This window comes from Chelonoidis abingdonii, chromosome 4, assembly GCF_003597395.2.
Source record: "Chelonoidis abingdonii isolate Lonesome George chromosome 4, CheloAbing_2.0, whole genome shotgun sequence".
Lineage (NCBI taxonomy): Eukaryota > Metazoa > Chordata > Testudines > Testudinidae > Chelonoidis > Chelonoidis abingdonii.
Window position 1 is genome coordinate 149,550,253 of NC_133772.1, and position 13,960 is coordinate 149,564,212.

The following is a 13,960-nucleotide window of genomic DNA, read 5'->3' on the forward strand; positions in this document are numbered from 1 at the left end:
TGGTTTCCACTCTGCTGATAAGGAAGGATAAAGATTACGGGTAACATTTTTGGAAGTGTCTAAGTGCACTTATTTTCAAAAGATGCTTAGCCACTTCCTAAGTCTCACTGAAAGTCAGTAGGACTTAGAATATTAAGAACCAGATTTTAAAAGGTATTTAGGGGCCTAAAAGATACAAATAAGTGCCGGGTGGAATTTTCCAAAGCAGCCACGTGACTGATTCCCATTGAAGTCAATGGCAGCTAGACAGTGCTTTTGAAAATCCCACTACACACCTATCCTCACCTTTTAGGCCCCCAAAAACTATAAAGGGCCAGATTTTTAAAGGTAAAGTCCCACCAACTTTCAATGAGACTTAGGAACTGAAGTGCTTACAGGGGTGTAGTGCCTCTCTGTGAGCATGGAGGACACAAGCTACAAGGTACCCACCTTGCGCTAACATAGTCCTGTTGGAAAGAGGAAGATATTCATGTGATCTAGGTACCTTGCACCCTCAGCGTGCGCACAGGGAAGGTACAGCGCAGCACACTAGCACGTTCTGCAATTCACATTCCTTAGTCCGAACTGCAGGCATAGTCTTAGGCGATTCTGAAAACGTTACCCTCCTACCGCTTGGAACATTCCATAAGATTGACCCAGCATCCCCAAAAATAACGATAACAAGACTGAAATCCAGAGGAGCCTTTTAAAAGTGAGCATTACATTAACTGAGCATGACACGGGGCCCAGTGCATGGCTGTTGCACTGTCTGACAGCTGTCAAAGCAGCAGCTCAGCTGTTTTAGAGCAGGCCTTGAGTGATACTTTGGACTTGTCTACACTAGAACCAGCCGTCAATTGTAGCATCTCCACTGACTGAAATGCATCTTGCGGCCACACATCAGAGCGTACCAGCTGACTGGCCGAATGGCAGCATTAAGTTACCCCGATAGCTGGTAAGGGATAAATGCCCACTGCAGCTCAATCTGCTGAGCGCCAGCATGGATGAGGCCTATGGGGCTGCGACTGCCAACAGCTCCCATCTTTGATTGTTCCCTCAGCCAGGGAACTTCAGAGACCTGCTGGCTGAGAATTCCACAACCCCACTCTGCAGATCAGGAGTGGAGGTGGCATTTCCATAGGGTGGGGGTACAGTGGGGAGACATGGTCAGGGGACTGTGATGGGGTGGGGGAGGACTGAAGACCTGTGGTGCTGGAGCTGGGGAGAAGATACCTGATGGCCATGCCTGTAGGACTTTCATAGGCAGGCAGAAAGCTGAAGGGAGGGGTGAAGAGGAGACCAAAGACGTTCACCATCTTTGACAGAGATTAGATGACAGCTCACACTCTAACCAGGCTTAGGTCAGCCCAGCACAGACAGGCCTTATACCAGCCGTGCACACATATTCCGCTGGTAGCGACGCCCTGACTGAAACACAAAGTGCTCAAGGGCAGATGAGCCCATAAACTGCAAGATTTGAGAAAGGCTTCAGTCAACACTGGGCTAATCCTCTCTTTCTCTGGAGATAGCAGGGTCAGCCACACAGGTCTCAGAATAGAAGACTGAGGTTATGTCTGAACTGTTATTTCACCCGAGTAACTTTCAGGGAGTGATTCTTTCTGTTTGCAATGGATCATATGTATTTGTGTATGTACTAGTTGTATTTTCTGCTAATCAATCAATCAATCGCTAGATACAACAGCATGACTGCTCACTATCCTATCTCCGTAGGAGACCCTTACCACAGCGTCCAGCAATAGCATTCAAGTTTCAGTTCTTAACAAAAAAAATAAAAAAAATCCATTGAGTTTGAGGGAAGTTTTTTTTGATAAAAATCTAATGCAAATAGTTGATCTATTGTTTCTATCCTTTGGGGTAGATCTACTGACATATGACATTCAACGTGAGAAGGTCCTTTAATACCGAACCACTCACCTCTATAATAATTACCTATGAAGATCATGGATTATAGCAGGGATCTTACCAGTTCTTTAGCTTCCATCAGAAGATCTTCAACGTCGGAGAAGCCAAAGCTGGCTAACGTGATGAACTGGCTGACGACTGACACAAACTTGTCTCCAGGCTGAGAGAGCTGCGATTTCTGGTATTCCAGTTCCTTAAGGAAACAAAATTTAATTTTGGTTAGGGTCTGTTTAAAAAGGGACATAGGATTGAGCATATTTAACAAACCCCAAATATATCCGATCTTAAAAAACACTTTAGCAGTCTCTTTCCCCATGGAGAAACTATAACACAGGTAAGATTTCAATTACTTTACCAGATGGTCTGACAATAAACCCTAGGACCTAGGTGTCTGATCATGGGCACAAAGATGTGACACTGACTCTCTGTTCTTGTGAGAAAGCAGGGTGTTGAAATACATCAGAACATAAGAATGACCATACTGGGTCAGACTAAAGGTCCGTCTAGCTCAATATCCTATTTTCTGACAGTGGCCAATACCAGGTGCTTCAGAGGGAATGAACAGAACAGGTAATCGTCAAGTGATCCAGCCCATCGCCTGTACCCAGCTTCTGGCAAACAGAGGCTAGGGACACATCCTCTCTGCTCAGAACAGGTACACTGAGCAGAGGTGATGCATGGTAAAAACACACCCAGAGGTGGCAGGCATCATTCTAGGACTACTTGTCTGGACAGCGTTGCCACAGCAATAATTAATTCTCATTTCTTCCTATTCTGCCTAATTCTTTGGGGTGTGACTGTGCAGAAACAGGACAATTTTCTGTTTTATTTCCCCTCTGAAACCAGCGAAACTGGTCAGAATTTGTCTGCCGAAGGAGTGGTGCTGGCGGAACTGCAGCATCCCAAATTAGCATTTTGCTCCTACGTAGCTACGTCAGGGCACCCAGCGTTCTCCAGTGGTTTTCTAGTGGTTCCTCTTCAATTTTCACATTAAGGCTGACAACATTCCCAAAACCTCTGCAGAAAGCAGATAAAACATGAACAAACAACAACAAACCTACAACCTGCTCTTATCATTTACGCAGGGTTTTCCCCTAAAAAAAAGGCAAAACATACCCACTTTACCTATCTCCTTGTATCTGTGGCTACTGAAGCTAACTCCACCACCATCTCTTTATACTGTCAAATGCAAGAGTTACAGGAAAACTTAAACTATAGAAAGCCTATTACTTTTCTTGTAGTAGCTAGTTCCCCAAACTGCTATTATTTTCATACATATTACGTTCACACACAGTCAGTACTACTCAAGACAGAGTTGCTATCATCGAATGGAGCTGTGCAGGGAGCACACCAGGAGGCTTAGGAATTGCACGTAAAACGTGTTCTCTCATCACTTGTAGGCTCAATGTACTGTCAGGTCACCAGGCCAGGATTATTTTGGTGCTCGCTCTGTCTAGATCTATACATGGAACTGAGAGAGTCACCCAATTATCAATAGAGCCCCTTCTCCTACGTGCATGGAGGTATCTTCCAGTCCATTTGTTCACCACTTCCTTCCCACGCCTCACGCGAGCTCAAGACCAAGCAAGAGGAGCTGCTGTCTGATCTGGGGGCTTCATGATGGGCAGTTTTAGAGGTGCAAGCCAAGTACTCGTTCATTACCTCTTCATGGTTTTGGTCAACACAGCAAATAACTAAACTTACCCCAACTCCCTGGGAATCTATTAAGCGTCTGGCTGATTTATAACCAGCGTACAGTAACTCCCGTCCCGACGCAGCCTTGAGAGGATAGGCACACATGCAGGGCAGGAAGGAAAGACAAACTGATCCCCAGGAAGTAAGATAAAAGCAGCTTTGCTAAGGGCTTCCTGTCCTGCCTCCCTAAAGACGGATGCTATGAAACTTGGAATCAGAGTGGACTATTAAGTGGGTAAATAATACTTACAGTTTCCACAGCCCTCAGGCCGCTCCTCAAGGTGTTTATTTCTTTCTCCAGCTCAGTCATGCTGTTGAAAACGGCAACGCTTTAATTTTAAGCCTTTCCCAATGAATTGCATAACTCTATGCTCGAGTCAACTGTGTTTTCCCCTTTTAATATAATCCCTCACAGTGCTTCCTGTTTTCAAATAAGCAGCTTTCAGGTGGCAAGTTATGCTGACACACAGTGGCCAAAGAGATTGATGAATGTGAAACTGGTTATGGCTGTTTATTTTGAGCTATGCACACTGTGTTATAAAAGGAACAGCCTCAAGTTAAAAATCACGGGCCAGATCTTGGCATAGAACCCATCTGTGGAGCCTTGCACATGTTTGAGGGGAGGCAACCTTACCCGCAACCCTACTGGTAGCCACGTAGCAATGGTGGGGCCACCAAATTCTTCCTCGGGTCACTGTTTGTCTCCCCCCAACTCCCCATTCCCTTCCACCTCCCAACTGCCACATATAGCCATTGGGACACAGGGGAACGACATCAGATCAAACGGGGACTCCATGATGTCCCAACACAGATTGACATGGCTGAGTGGTAGTTGAAGAGGAAGGCTCAATAGGCCCAGCAGCCTGAAGGTATCTCTAAAAGAGCTGTTGGCTGTGGAGAGGTCCTGTGGCTTAAACGGGGCAAAGATTTCTCCTCCTCTCCCTGAGGAGCTGGGGAAGGAGACATTAAGTTAGACCCTTCCTGCTTCCGAACTGACAGTCCCTCAATCTTCCAGTCCCATGAATTTTTAGATGAATATCATAAGGGAACTCTCCTCAGTCAGTGTCTTTCCCCTCAGAGTGGCAATAACCACCATCGCCCCGGTGTGGAAGGATACAGAGACCAGGGTCTGCAGGGACCTGGTTGTAGAGTTAGGGGATTCATCTCATTTATATAAGGCCTCCCACACCCCAAATACTGCTCTCTGCTCCCATGGTGTCTCCACCCATATTCAACACCAGGCCCAAGCATCCTGCTGCATTGTTGTCATACCCTTTACTGCTGAGGATTTGGCCACATATAATTATAATATATAAAATTATATAAAATTACTAAAACTCAGTCTGTTGTAAACATTAAAACACTTGCCACCGTTTATTGTATTTTGCATGTCGCTGGTCTTGGACAGTGAATCTAGACTTTGCATTAAAAGGGCCCCTTTGAAACGAAAAGAACCATAAGCCATTACAAGGTTTTGTACATTCCACACATACTCCTCACCACAACCCTAGAATTTAGGATTAAACGATCTAACATTGACCCTTTTAATATGTATCAATATATCCTCAGTCACATGCAGTTCAGCCTTAGACCTGACTGCACCTTTGACTTGTTAATACACACTCAAACCCCACAGCAGCAAAACATACACAGTTTGAAACCTTATTCATTTTAGTGTGACTTAAGCATGTGCTTAAGGGCTTTACTGAACCAGGGCCTCAGAAATCCAATCCACTTGCAACTGGTTTAAAATACTAGTGGGCAGATTTTAGTAAGCAATGGGCCACGTTTTCAAAGAATGCAGCAGATGCCACAAGGCTTGCATTATTGGTTTAGACATGCTTGGGTGAACAGCTCCCCGCTTTGCATGCCCTAAAGTCGGGTCACATGCAGAAAAAGGAGTACATATATTTGTGCAGACACTGCCATTGCATTCATATTTAAATATCTGACCTATATCTGCAACCCATCTTTGTACAAAATTCATTCATTTTAAAATTGTGTCTATTCATAAATGGAGTATAAAAAGGCTTCTGTGGTAAGCATAACAGGACACAGCTGTTCCGAGTGGCTCTCCCCTTGTCACAATTAAGAGATTTACAATTCTCTTCTGTTAAGTCAGGGGTTTAAAGTCTCTACAGTTGACGTGTGCTTTGTCAATAGCCTTTTGCTTCTCTCTAAATGGTGGATTCCAGACACTGGCGGGAGAGGGACTTCATCTGAAGAAACGCAAGCAAAGAAGAACGCAGTAATATTATCGCATGTACAATATTCTGTTGGTTTAAAGTTGCCACCTTAACGTCTACCTACTTTACTTTGGCTGCTTGAGGGATGTCTCGCAGCTCTTCATGAAGGCTGAGGACTTTGGGATATTTCTTCTCAACTACAGTTATGAGATAGTGCAAAAGAGTGATGTTCCTATGATAAAAGAGAGAGGACATTACAGATATTAAACTGTCACTAGCCTCAGAAGTTGGGTATTAGACCCAGTGTCCTGGCCAAATTCTTGCTTTGGTCATTACATTCTACGTGTCTAAACTCTTCTGGAAGTGCTAATTAGTTAGGGCATTCTTCACTTCCTGTCCTGATGGCTGGGTAGCACTGGGCACACTGTCAAACAACAGCTGCCTTCCACCCCCAAGGTGGCTGATGCTCTCCACCCAGGCCTGGTGCAGAAGGTGGCTGCTTGCCTGTTAGCCAACATTAGCTGCAGTGGATGTGTTACCTCGGTGCTCCAGGAACTGTATCCATTTCCTATGCAATTCCAGGTGTTGACTTTGGTTTACAATTTCTTACCAGGCTTGGCGTCTGGCTATCATGGAGGCTGCCTCTCTCCCCGCAGGAGCCGAGGTCAGGCCAGGAGTCCCTACAATCAGACATCTAGGGGCTGGTGACCAAGGATTCTCAATGGAGGGCACTAGACTCTAGAACATCATTCCCCCCTCGTCCAACACAGTTCAAGTCTGTTAACAGATAGGTCATAGGGCAAGGGCCCACGGATTCTCTCAAGCACCTGCTGAAAAGGGTGGCTGGAGGGAGTCAGTCCAGAGAAGCGTCCTCCTCTTTCTGCTTCTTGGCAAAGAGGAAACACTGCATGTTTTATTACATTTTGTATGGTGCCAGCAGCATTAGACACAGACTGCCCCTCTGCTCATTTAGGATGCTATTTTGTACGGGTGCCTCCAGCCTGGCCACTTCTCACCACACCCTGCACCATCTGGGAGCTGGCTGCAGCTGCAGTCCCTCTGAGGGGACCCCTGCACTTTGCAGCAGCCCTCATTCACCAGAAGCCAGTTCAATTCCAGGCTGGCCAACCTGCAACCCCAGGACAGGTCGGGGTGTGAGAGAGAGAAGCTGGGGCTTCCCAAACAGCCCACAACACCAGCAGGATACCTGGGTGCCCCATCAACACAGCTCTGGCCTGGCTGCATGGCCCAGCACTGGAGGGATGTTCAGGGCAGCAAAATCCCTTGTGTTGGTCCCAGTGGGGGATGTGTCCTGTGATGTATTCAGGCACATTTTATAAATTGATCTATAACTCTACAGAAAGGGACCAAAAGTCACCCCAGGCCTGCAGCAAAAATACTCCATTCAAAGCGGACCCAGCGACCAACCACACCAATCTCCAGACTGAACAGTACAGGTGTGCATGAAACCTAAATGGCCCCGCCACTGCAGGATCTGCTCATGTCCCTTCCCAGAGCCTGCTAGAGACACGGAGGTACCCCACTCATGGTAGCTGGTGGGAATCATTTCAATGGCATTTCCTCAACCCCCTGATATTATACAGTCACTGTCTGTCCAAGGGATTTCTTAGTGCCTACCACTGTGGTGTCTAAGGTATCCTTGAGCATGCCCAGAAATGCAATTGTGATGCTGGCAGACCAGGTGCCAGCTCATGCCAAGGCCCCTAGGCATCAGTGACCACTGACAGATAGTAGCATTGTAAGAGCGTGTTTATATTTGATGAAATGCTTGTAGGATGCTGCACGTATTGATCTCACCGAAAACATCTGTATCCCCCGGTATAAAGTTATACTGAGTGTTTGCATTGTTAACCTCTGTAACTGTGTAACTCCAACAGGAAAGATGCATGAACTAGTGTAAAACGCTGGCTTTCTACTGAAGGCATTAGGTCTTGCTTACAAGAAGGCCCACTGAAACCAAATTAGACATTGTGAAACACTGACTGTTTCCCCCCACACCTATGAAGAAGGGAGTAATTTATGGATCCTCTGAGCTGTTCAGAATCCATAAATGCTTTCACCGATGCAACAGGCTGAGCCGCTCACTTGTCAATGCTGGATTTCGTGTCTGCAATCTTGTTTAGGCTGACGATTTTGAATCCAAAGGCATTGCCTCTCTGGCCTTTATTCATGTAATTTCCAAAGGCCAGAACCACCTCCAACAACTGCTTCAGGCTGTTACTCTGAAGCACCTCCTTTGAGCCAGCGCGGATTGCTAAAAGGGGGAAAAAAATGTTTTTGCTGCAGTTAGGTTCTGGTAACACATGACACACAGACAAGTTTGATGGTTACTTTAAATACCAAGCTACCATAACAAAAGCTATCTGGAACTGCAGACCAAGGGTAAATCATGCCTGACCAACCTGATTGCTTTCTACGATGAGAAGACTGGACTTGTGGATGGGGGCAAAGCTGTTGATGTTGTATACCTTGACTTTAGTAAGGCTTTTGACACGGTTTCCCACAGCATTCTCATCAGCAAACTAAGGAAGTATGGGTTGGAGGAATGGACTGTGAAGTGGATAGAAAATTGGTTGAATCAACGGGCTCAGCGGGTAGGTATCAATGGCACACTCTCTAGTTGGCAACCAGTAACAAGTGGTGTGCCCCAGGGGTCTGTCTTAGGGCCCGTTCTATTCAATGTCTTCATTAATGATCTTGATGATGGGATAGCTTGCACATTAAGTAAATTTGCAGATGACACCAAGTTGGGGGGAGTGGTGGACACGCTGGAGGGCAGGGATAGGATTCAGGGAGACTTAGACAAATTGGAGAAGTGGGCCACAAGAAACCTCATGAAGTTCAACAAGGACAAGTGCAAAGTCCTGCACTTAGGACAGAAAAACCCCATGCACTGCTACAGGCTGGGGACTGTTTGGCTAAGTAGCAGTGCTGAAGAAAAGGATCTTGGGGTTACGGTAGATGGAAAGTTGAACATGAGCCTACAGTGTGCTCTTGTAGCCAAAAAGGCTAATAGCATACTGGGCTGTATTAGTAGGAGTGTTGCCAGCAGATCGAGGGATGTGATTATTCCCCTCTATTCGGCACTGGTGAGGCCGCATCTGGAATATTGTGTCCAGTTTTGGGCGCCACACTACAAAAAGGACGTGGAACAATTGGAGAGAGTCCAGCGGAGGGCAACAAAAATGATTAGAGGACTAGAGCACATGACTTATGAAGAGAGACTGAAGGAACTGGGCTTATTTAGCCTGCAGAAGAGAAGACTAAGGGGGGATTTGATAGCAACCTTCAACTACTTGAAGGGATGCTCCAAGGAGGAGGGAGCTAGGCTGTTCTCAGTGGTGACGGAGGACAGAACAAGGAGCAATGGTTTGAAGTTGCAGTTGCGGAAGTCGAGGCTGGATATTAGAAAAAACTTTCTGACTAGGAGAGTGGTGAAGTATTGGAATGGGTTACTTAGGGAGGTGGTAGAATCTCCATCTTTAGAGCTATTTAAAGTCCGGCTAGACCGCACCCTGGCTGGGATTATTTAGGGAAAATGGTCCTGCCTTTAGCAGGGGGTTGGACTAGATGACCTCATGAGGTCCCTTCCAACCTTTTGATTCTATGATTCTATGAAATGCTGGAGATTACCATTGATGCTGGCAGACCAGGTGCCAGCTCATACCAAGGCCCCTCGGCCTCACTGAGCACTGACAAATGCATGCTGGCTCACCTGTGTGTTAACATTGTTAAAAGACATGTTAAGTTGATCATGTCTTAGTGTCTGGACTTTATGAAAGGCTTGTGAGTTGCTGTATGTACTCATAATACCTGTTATTAGGTAATATTTAGTGTTTGCTTTGTAACTATAGAAGTGTTGGCTCTGAAATTGGAAACCCCACAGTCAGGAGAGAAGCATTACCAAGTCTGAAATACTAGTTTAATACAAGAGGTGTCATCTCCTGCTCAAGCAAAGGCGGCCTATAGACATCAGACAAGCCACTGTGGAGCATCAGTGGACAAAAGACTTCGTTGATCGCTCCCCCCACACCCAGGAAGAGGAGACTTGCACAAACCCTTGTCCCGTCACACTCTGAACTCTAGGGGAAGGGAATAAAAATCCCTGACCAAAGGATCTGTATCACTGCGCTGTTTCAAATTTGGAGAGGGCAACTTTTCTAAGCAAAAGCAAGGAACCCCAAAACTGCTTAGCTTGGCTTAGCCCTAAAGGCCACACAGAGCTTGTACATTAGAGCCGCTTCTATTACCTTTGAAACCTAAGACTGTAACTCATCTCTGCGTGTACATTACCTCCTTTAAGCTTGTAAATAACTCATTTCTTTTTCCTAGTTAATAGGTTACAAGTGTTGGCTTCTGTGAGAGATCTAAGGTACAATTGACCTGAGGTAAGTGACTGGTCCTTTGGGACTGGGAGTAACAAGAGCATTGCTGTGATTTTTGGTGCAAGGGACCATCTATCACAAAGGCAGACTTGCCTAAGTGTCAAGAGAGGTCCTGAGTGCCCAGCGGGACTGACTGTGGCTCCATGCTAAGGCTGTTCCAATGCTTGAGGAGTTCTTGCTCAACACTTGGCTGGTGAAATCTAAGTATAGATCACACATCCAGTTTGGTAATTGAGCCCTGGCTTGTAACAGGCTGCCCCGAGGTTGGCACCCACATTCATGAGCCACTCCAACCAGCTTGACAACCACCTGTTGGGGTTGATGAATTCAAGCTATTCTAAATAACAGCGTAAACCATTTGAAAGTATTAATGATCACCTCTTCCTTAAAGCAATCCTGTCAATACCAACACACCCAAAATCCGACCTCTCCCTCTTCGTATATATTTGCTACTTCCACATAGCTTGGGCATATTTAGTTTTGAGATAAAAACCTCAGTTCTCCCCCTCCCTCTTTAAAAAAAACAAACAAACTGACAAGAGCAATGCTACAATTAAAAAAATCAATACTCCAGTGCATCAGGAGGGAAAATATTTCTGTTTAGAAACAGATTTTCATTTCTGGATTCCAGGGCTTTGCTAGACACAAACGTATTTGGTTTTATTGTGAAGAATACGTTGAGTGAATCTGGGCTTTATGAGTGATGTGAAAATTGGGGAATACTTGACACATCGGCAAAAGCTTTCTAGCAAACCAATAAAAAACAACAAAATCTCCATTAACTTACATTCAATTTTGGGCTTAACTTCTGCAACTCTCTCTGCAAACTTCTTTTTGAAGTAAAGGGACTGCAGCCTTTGCTGATAGTGATTTATCCTGTCAGAGTAAAAGATGCACATGTTGAAATTCGTTTGCTACTCCCCTATTCACAGCTGCAGATAGGAAGGGCCAGTTTGACCTTGTGAGCACCTTTCTCTTTGAACTGCAGTGGGACAGAACAGATGATGCCTTAAACTGCCATCTCTTAGGCCCCAATCCAGGTAAACGCATGCTTAAGTCCATCCCCCTTCAGGACATTATATCACCACTTGCTTAACTTTAGACACGGATTTCAGTCCCACTGAATTCACTGGGCCTTAAGCATGTGCTCATGAGCTGCCATGAACAGAGATACTATCCTGAACTGAGTCCTCAGTACATTTGTAATGGGCCATAGCTGCATAGACAGACAGACAAACACAGCTATCAGCTATGTGGAACCTGCAACCTTCAGTACCAAAAAAGCTGACCTCTACAGCTGGGCAAAGTTCCTCTGAAGCATTAAAAGTACATCACTGCTGGAGGCAAGTCTTTGGGATATGTTGGCTTGAAGATCTTTGCCAGCATGGCAAAGCTTATGTTCATAGGTCCTGAAAATGCAGCAACGTTTGCTAGATTTTTTCTCCCCTGGGTAATGCAAACTCTACAGTTAATGGTAAAAATTTCTAGACAAAGGGCCAGATCTTCAGCTAGTTTAAATCTGTGAGAGTTGTACTGTTTTATACCTGCTGAGAATCTGGCCCACAGTACAGAAAAAGGAAAATTGCTCCTGTCTTGCATAATTTGGACAGTACTCTCTACTCTTAACCACACTTTCTGCAGAGAGTTCTAGCTTTAAACATTCAGCACTGGGAGATGAAGATTGCAGATGGAAGTTCCTAATTTATCCCCAGGGCAGCAAGGCAACAGGCTCACACATGTATATGTGAGCCGCAAAATAAATAAAAATATCCAAGTGGATTTTCAAGCCAGGCCTCATTAGACTCCCGAGCTGCATTACACAAGATTATCTAGCTCATTTATCTAAATATTTTATAGAAGCCCTGTGACTAATCTGCTCAGCTGCCATTCCAACAGGTCTAGTGCGTAACTGCTGACATTGTGCAGCTGGTAGATTCAAGCATACCTGCTCATTTCAAAGAGGAACCTGTCAGCCTTGGCCATGCGATCTAATTCATGTTTGTGCTCCTCCAGAAGGTCAATATCAGCTTTCTCAGGAACAAATTTCAGGAGCTAAAAGGAAACGCAATTTAGACATGAGACATACACTTGTTTTTATGCAGTCCCTTTCTTATAATGGGGCTTTGGTTTCATTAACAAGTGAACAGAAAATGAAACACCACTGTGTCTACCTTCACCCCAAAACCTCCTCCACGCACAGAGGGTGTGATATGGAGCTATTACAGATTGCCTAGGAAATACTGAATGTCTGCCATTTCCCACACACAAGTTACTGTTAATACTTTCCACCATGCCCTGGACATATGGTTTGATTTTACATGGGCTAAGCTGAATCTTCACCCAGTCTGTTATAATACAATTATTTTAGATGGTAGCACAGTGGTTCTTAAATTTCCTAGTGGTCAGATCAAAACAACGAACTAAAAATGGTTGAAAAAAAATTTAGACAAGACATTCCCCTGCCCCTCCCCCCAAAATGCAGTTGTGTTGAAACCAAAATGTTTCACAGAAACATAGTAGTGTCAATGAACATTTCACGGGGAAAGTTTCTCAGGTCCAGAATGCAACAGAGTGCAAGAACCACCCCAAACTATTTGAGAGCCCACAACAGGATGTGGATGACTCAAGTTCATGTCTTGATTCTGCCTGACCCAGAGCAGGGATTTCTGGGTCTCCCACTTCCCAGGGGAGCGTCATCACCACCAAGCTATTGAGGGGTCTCTCTCTCTCTCTCTCTCGTGTGCTTTTTCCATGAAAAGTTTCGAAAGGTCTTAGCCCCATGATAACAAATCTCAAAACTTTTCAGAAAATTGAATTCTTTTTTTCTAGCCAGCCCTGGTTGCCATCAGGGTGTTTTTACTTGCAAATTATATTCCAGCTAATTAATCCTCCCAAGTCTGCTCTGGAGGTGGAAGTATTATCTCTGTTTTACAGACAGCGGAGAGCTCTTTGTTTATTTTCCTGAGATGCCCAAGGTGTCTCAGCAATTTAATGTCAGAGCTGGGATTAGAACTCCGAAATTTTAGCTCAGACGTTGAGTTGGCTGGAACATAGATCAGTGTCTCTTCGGTACTGCCAGGAAGGTAGCCAATGCACCACCACCTTCACTAGTGCTTGGCTGAAATCAGCTCCTGGATAAGGAACAGCTGATTGAAGCTGAACTGGAGCGAGAGGGAGGCGATGTTGGTGGGCAGAGGAAAACACGCGGGGGAGCTTGCAGCCTCCAGCGGCCCTGAACCCCTCACTGATGCTGAGCTCTCCTATTCCAGCATCCCCAAGTGACTTGCTACCATCTCTGGCTGGCTAGGAGACCCTGTGCCAGGCTGGCAGATGACATGCCTTCCCAAATGAACATCAGCAGTGCAGCCACCTGGGCACGAAAACTTCAGCCCTCAGGAAATTCCAACGAGAATAAACCAGCACAGAGCTGCTCTCAATTACACCCAGCTGCCTGCAGCCCCTAGAGATTGGCCAGGAGTGCTAAAGCTGCGCCCCCTTTTGCCTGGGAAGGCAGGGAGCTGCCAGCTAGGGATATCTCCAGAGCAGGCAGGTCCCCAGCCAGCTGACTAAGCCAATGCTGCTGTGCAAAAGGGTTCACAGCAAGACCAAGGCTCTTGACTCGCCATTTGAACTCTGCACATTTGGCTAAACCAATGGCCCTTACTTTTTAAATGGATAAATAAACCCATAACTTCACATTTCTGCCTGGAGTGAATTGATCTGGCAGAGCCAGAGTCCCCTGGAGACAACATTGCTCAAGCAACGAGGCAC

The 13,960-nt window shown here is 45.6% G+C and overlaps 1 protein-coding gene across 3 annotated transcripts in view; it reads right to left on the minus strand.

The window, feature by feature from the left end:
* Window positions 1-13,960, minus strand: part of DAAM1 (dishevelled associated activator of morphogenesis 1) — a 177,984-nt gene that overhangs the window by 6,198 nt on the left and 157,826 nt on the right. For all 3 annotated transcript variants that reach the window (XM_032782373.2, XM_032782372.2, XM_032782371.2), the window contains 6 exons: window positions 12,135-12,241; window positions 10,977-11,065; window positions 7,890-8,058; window positions 5,908-6,015; window positions 3,848-3,908; window positions 1,964-2,095 (listed from right to left, as the gene is read on the minus strand). In XM_032782373.2, coding sequence (XP_032638264.1) covers window positions 1,964-2,095; window positions 3,848-3,908; window positions 5,908-6,015; window positions 7,890-8,058; window positions 10,977-11,065; window positions 12,135-12,241 — 666 coding nt within the window. The remainder of the gene's footprint in view (window positions 1-1,963; window positions 2,096-3,847; window positions 3,909-5,907; window positions 6,016-7,889; window positions 8,059-10,976; window positions 11,066-12,134; window positions 12,242-13,960) is intronic.